At 35.7% G+C, this 6,713-nt stretch overlaps 1 protein-coding gene across 1 annotated transcript in view; it reads left to right on the top strand.

Moving 5' to 3' along the window:
* The window catches only part of STXBP4 (syntaxin binding protein 4), a 164,155-nt gene extending 158,598 nt beyond the window's left edge, over nucleotides 1-5,557 (top strand). The window contains exon 16 of the mRNA XM_012665676.1: nucleotides 5,443-5,557. Within this exon, the coding sequence (XP_012521130.1) occupies nucleotides 5,443-5,557 (115 nt within the window). The remainder of the gene's footprint in view (nucleotides 1-5,442) is intronic.
* Nucleotides 5,558-6,713: the final 1,156 nt, after the last annotated feature.

Raw genomic sequence — 6,713 nt, 5'->3', positions numbered from 1 at the left:
GAGTGATTTAGAGTAACACTAACTGCAATAACAAACCTGTTTTCAGTGGCTTAACACTCACAAGTTAATACAGGGGTTCCTGGTTGATGGATTTGGCTTTTCTTTGGGTGGTGATTTTAAGACCCAGTCTCCTTCTATCTCATGGCTCTGCATTCCATAGGACCTCAGAGTCTTCTGCATTCAGTTAGATGATGAAGAGTGAGAGAAGGCACTCCACCTTCTTAAAACCCCTGACCTGCAAAAGATAAACATCAATTCTGTCACCTTTCATTGGCAGAAACTAATCACATGCTCACACAAAGATGTAAGGAGAACTAGGAAATGTAGTCTTTGCCTAGGCAGCTGCCTCCTAATAACAACTCTATGGTATGGAATGGAGAACAAATTTTTGGTAGACACCGCCAAAGGGTATTATGAGAAAGTACAAATATATCAACTATATAATCATATATATTTAATAATTGTTTATTAGTACCTACTAGTTCATTGTATAGGTATCAGTGTCAGTAGTTCTTTGTTTTTTTCTGTATTTTTTTGTCCTATCATGATCAAAACCAGCATCAATTTTTAAGTTACCCAGGGCTATATCTGTGACTACAGAGCCGTTTCTTTCTTTGAAAAATTAATTATATCAGCTTTGGACATGGCACATTTTAGCAGCATACACTAATCAACAGCAATCCAGGCCTGTATATATTATTTGAAAAAATATAACTCATATTTTCCATACTTTTTCCTCAGGAATTTTTAGTGTTCATCTTTTATAAGTCTAGTAACAGCAATTTTTCCCAATATTATGCATAAGTAATATGTTACTGTAGCTTTAGATTCTTGTAATGTTATTTGATATCTGAGACCTAAAGATTTTTTAATTAATTGGATTTTTAAGATTTCAAAAGATATCTAATTTTTTTATAGAAAGTGCCATAAACATGTAATAAAAACAAAATTTGTCCTCAAGACTAGACATTTAGATGAGATCCTCCTAATATTCGATCAGAGCCTCACTGGATTTCCAAATGCCTTATTATAAAGTGCTCAAAGTATTCTGTGATATTTACAGAGTTCATTAATGGGACATAGTCATGTTGATTTTAGGGGCATATTTCCAAAATTATGTAAGAGAGGACTCTTTATATATCAGTGGAGACAAAATGCCTGTAATTTTCTCTTAAACATATTTTAGAGTGGATACTTCATATTACTAATCTGTAGTCATTCTCATAACCAGTGTTTGTGACAAGATTACATGCTGCCTTATCACGATTTGAATACTGTTTTGTAATTTTATTGACATGTTTTGCTTTGTGTTCTTACATTCTATTAATTTGTTTTCAGTTGGGATTTTTTTTTTCCCCCTGCTGGGAGGGCTATTTTATTTTGTATTTATTTCTTTTTTTTCTTTTTTTTTTTTTTTATTTCAGGGTATTATGAGGGTACAAACATTTTGGTTACATTTTATGTCTTTGCCTCATCAGTTGGGATTATTTTAAGTACAAATCTTTTATTGCCATTACTACTTGCAGTTTATGGCCAGTTATAAAATTTTCCAGTGATTCAAAGTTACTGATGCCTGAAACAAATTATGTTAACATATTATTTACTTATTTGTCTTTGTTTTCTCATTCATATGAATACTATATACATAAGATTATTCCCCCCTCCAAAAAACATTACACTGGAAGTTAAATTACTTTGGGCTCATCACTCTGCAGTGTTATCTTAAACATAATAAAATAGTGCATGCAAATCTTGCTGAATTTGCAAGGATATATAAATAGTACCATCTACAATGGAAGATTAACAAAAGAACCTCTTTCATCATCACCGATGGTTATAAGAATGAATTTCTACAAAACTAGTGCACTTTTTGTCTTTAAACCACTTTTTGCTTAACAGGCTGTCCTAAATTTTTATTTTGAAAGAAAGCATTTTGCTCCTTTAGCTAGGAGGTAAGAAACATAAGGAGGGTAATTATAATGGGATTTAAATAATTCACTTACATTTCTTTGCCAATAAAATAAAGTATGTTCTCTTAGTTTTTTTGTAAGCTCTAAAATATGTCTTTCAATTTACTAATATTATTTTTAAAAACACAGAATACTGTTATCTTCCCAGATCGAATATTATTGTTTTCCAACAACAGATTTGGCAACCATTCAGAGGCAAATAGTATTATGCTTTCTAGATTTTCAAATATATCTGAACTGCTGTTGATTGCTTTCCAAATCAGGTCATATGCACTGTCTCTGCAGGAACATTTGCCAGAGGTACTGTATGTTCAAATGGAAGATTTTCATGTTTCGTAGCTTCATTTATTTTCCAGATCTCTAAATTTTTTATACTAAGTAGCAACGTCTCCCTTTATGAACCATGGGGTCTTTATTAATTAAACAGAGTCAACAGGGCTGATTTATTCTCTCTCCTAGAATTACCAACCACACAAATCAGAGAGGAAATATTTTCAATACTAAAATGTTCTCCAAGCCAGTAAATCTGGGATTATCTCATCATACCGATTATGTCAAAGCTCTTTAGCCACAGTGCTCACTAGGACATAAAATTGAATGGTATACACAGAAATTGCTGCATCCCAGCATCATAGGAAGAATTCCAAGTTTTTCTTACAATAATCAGAAAGCCCTAATTATCAATAAAACTAGCCATGATTATTTATTATCTGTCTGCCAGGCACTTTGCATGTATTACCTGAGTTTCAGAAGCACTGTGTCCCATTGTTTCTGGATGTTTCTAACAAGACCCAGATCTGAAATGTGTACTTGAAGCACAGAACACATCTCTCTCTTAGCTCAGTTTTACTTTTTCTAGTAAGTAGCTGTTGTAATTGCATGTTTGGTGTTTAGGGGTGTGTGTGACTATGATATTAACCAAATTATAAGATTAATCGAAGTTTATGATATTATTTTTATGTTTGGAATAAGATCATATGTTGATTTGTTGTTAAAAAGTGCTTAATGAATGAAGGTTACTGACAAGGATGACTTTCTGGTAGAACTTTCTAATACTTATTGTTCAGAGTCTATTTTTTTCTTGAACTTTTGTTTTTTATTATTTTAAATTAGAAATGTAATGGAATGGCTATATATAGACAGTTATATTTCAAGCATGAGAATATTCATAAAAAGTCAAATAGCAAAGCATGCACCTGAACTTATTTCTCAAGTAACTGTTCTTGTTTTTCCTTTTTCCCATCGTTCCCAATTGTGGAACATTATAGGGGAGGGAGGATTTGAAATAATTTAAATTACAGTCTCTTCTTTGGACTAATATATTATAAATGTGCTGATAAACATTAAAGTATATATACATCAAGATTTTAAAATAAGCAGAGCTGTCTCACGCAGCTTTTTCCATTTAGTTTTAAACACATACTTTAATGTGTCCTCATTTCACCTTGCAGTGGCATTCCAGCCTTCTTATGTTACACTCATTAGTATTTCTTTAAAACCACTTTCAAGTTAGGCAGCTTTCCAGATTTATAAAGGCCTTGAAATGAAGTTAACCTGTACCAAATCAAATGCTCTGGTAAATTTGGCCTCCATAATAAGAAATTCCATTAAACCATTTTAAAGAGATAATAGTAATGTGGATTATTGTCAAGAGAATAATGATTCTTTTTACCACTCAGCCACACACTGAGGTTTTAAAACTATGAAGATGTCTGGGCCTTGTCACTTTCACCTTTATTCTTAAACAACTTGAACTCTTTCACCCCATCATGAAACAACTAGTAATCATCTTCCATGGAAAGATGCATTTTTAATATTTAAACAGAGGAGCTGAACAATTTGTGTAGGGGCATATGAACAAAATTTAGAGCACAAGACTGAAAACAACCCAAACCAGTAATGACAATGGAACTGACCATTTGTACTAAGTCCAAAATTTTCAGTTATTGTAATCAATAGCCAATCAGTTTGCCATTAAGCCAAACTGAATGTATTTTTGTGATAGTTCCCAAATTGGTTCTCCGGAACACTAGCCCCATGTATGTTAACAGGGATATGTTAGTTTGGGTAATTGCATACCCTTGGAGACTCATTGAGCATGCTAGAATATTAAAAGCTCTCAGAAATCCCACAGTAAAGAAACCTATTTAACTATGTTTGATCTAGTGAATCTCAAACTTATTTGACCATTTAATTCTATTCTTCACATAAAATTTGTGAAAAGCTTTTGGGAACACACTTTGGAAAAGTGTTACGTCATAATGTAGGAGGTTCTTTCAGATCCACAATTTTATGTGACCTCCGGAAGTTCTGACCTACAGATACACTTGATCTAAGACAGGATGCTGCTTCTCAGGTTGAGTTTGGGTAGGAAAGAGGCTGGGGAAACTGATCAAGTGTGAATGAGGGCAGTGGGGTGAACCAGGGCTAGAAAGAGTATTCAAGGAGAAGAAACAAATCTTCACCCTAGTTCCAGAAGCTATATATCCGGCACTTAGGATGGTGGTGGATTTAGGAGACTCATCCAGCTGAAGGCTGGGAGCAGGACACTAGGTGTGAGAAACACCATCCACCAGGTAGGAGCACGATCTTGTGATGTTGTTTCACCACTCCGTAGACATGCCCAATAACTGTTGTACTTCCTTCCACATCTCTGCTTGTGTTCTTTCCCTGAAACATCTTTCAGGATACTAGCTGTTTGTTCTGAGAACATGTCAGGCACCATAAATTGAGAGAGAAGAAACATATTTCCTGCCCTCAAGGAGCTTCATATGTAGTAAGAAAGCCTGAAAATAAACAGGCATTCATAATATAGTGTAATAAGAGATGAGACTATAGACACAGATTGGAGGAATCTTGAGGGAGATTTGGTTCTTTAGAATTAGTGTGAGTCAACTCCTCAGGGAGGATTGTGGCAAAGAAGATATTGTTGAGGCAGGGAGAAAACCAAGGTATTTCATACTGTAGAGTGTGTATTTGATCCAGAAGGCATTGGTTGGCACTGAATTTTTAGCAGGTAAGTAATAGTGTATGATTTGTCATTTAGAAGGTTCTCTTGGCTAGAGCGGAGGACAAATTAGAAAAGAACTAGAACAGAAGCAGGGAGACAAACTATTTCAGCGACCCATGCTATGTGGTGCATTGAAAAAGGAGAGGGAGACACTGAGTCCAGAGATGTCACAGCTGGAAAATCACAGGACTTGCTGACTGACTGAATATCAGGTGAGGAAGAGACAGGAGTCAAAGATGCATTCGCTTGCATTCCTTTTTACCAAAGAAGAGAGAGAGAAATGGTTTTCATTGAACCTTAAGACAAATCTAAGATTTGTCACAACTATCGAATCCAGTTCTAACTGCTTCCTATCACAGGGACTGCAGTAGGGTGGAAACAGTGTCACCAGGATCAGTACTTGCATGGATGGGTAGAAAGACAATCTTTCAGATTCTAATTGTATTCCTTGTTCTTCTCAAGTCATGTAACACAGACTACATCCTGGATCCATCCCGTGATGAGTGTCCTGAATCTGTCTTGCTCAGAGGGGAATGAAGAGGATTGCTCTAGAGAACCTCCCGACCAGAAATGTTGATGGTTTTCTGTAGGAAGCGGAGATCCACGGTCTTCTGGCATCTCAGTCTACGTTGATGACAAGCAGAGACATATAACACCCAACTCTGAGATGCAACCGTCTAAAATAGGAGTACAACATGCACTGCTTAAAGTGTGAAATAGACTCTGGATTTAGGGTATTTTTGTAAAACTTTTTGATATTACTGTATACATTTAAAAGAGCAATTACCACTACAGTAGTTCTTTAAGAATAGTCATTTTTTGAAATCACATATAATTTGATTTTATTATATATATACTTTTTCATATATAATTATATCTTTGTAATTTTATATGTAGTTCTTCATGTGGTATCAATGATGGTTTTTATAATTGATACATTGAAAAATTATGTGAACATAGTGAAACACTTCATTTATTTGATAATTTACTAAACTTTTATACTCATATTTTAGGAAAGTGATCTTAGCAAGTGTTTTGGGGTTTAAGGGTAACATTTAGACATCTATCTTACGGGCTACCAAATACATCTTACATCTCTACGGGGCTTTCAAATTTACAAAATGCTTTTCAGGCCTCATTTTATTTAAACCGTACAACACGCCTGTAAGGCTGATCTAGTGCGTATTTTTATTCTTGTTTTTCAGTTGGGGAAATACCAATTCAGAGAGATGAAGCACCCTATCCTGGGACTGAGACTCACACCTAAGTCTTCCGATTCCAAGTCCAATCTCCTTTCCCCAGCACCCTGCTGTTCCCACAGAGGGAGGTCAACAGCCCAACATGCAGGGCATCATGGTTGTGTTGATGCAGCTGGCTCTACAGCTGTGCATTCCACAGAGATTCAGAAGGCACTTCTTCACTCAAACATGGCCCCTCCATAACCCCACTGTTCTTCTCCTATAAACCCTCCTCCTTCTGCACCCCTAAACCCTCACCAGGTAGGGGCACTGCCTTGTCATGTTGTTTCAACCAGCTTCTTTCAGCAGCTCATATTTTTCTAAACTGAAGGGAGTAGTTTGCCTTGCTTAGGTTGCCCTTGCCAGAAGGAGCCTTTGAGAGGAACTGATGAGAAGAGAAGTGTCTTTTTAAATATTATTTCTCTGCTTGAGATAAGATGGAGGCCTGGAGCCCAACTAAAGCAGCCCCCAACACTGCTGTGCAAACCTAGAGCT

This window comes from Propithecus coquereli, unplaced genomic scaffold (assembly GCF_000956105.1).
Source record: "Propithecus coquereli isolate 6110/MARCELLA unplaced genomic scaffold, Pcoq_1.0 Scaffold121, whole genome shotgun sequence".
NCBI lineage: Eukaryota > Metazoa > Chordata > Mammalia > Primates > Indriidae > Propithecus > Propithecus coquereli.
The sequence above is the reverse complement of the archived record's forward strand: the minus strand, read 5'-3'. Positions and strand labels throughout refer to the sequence as shown.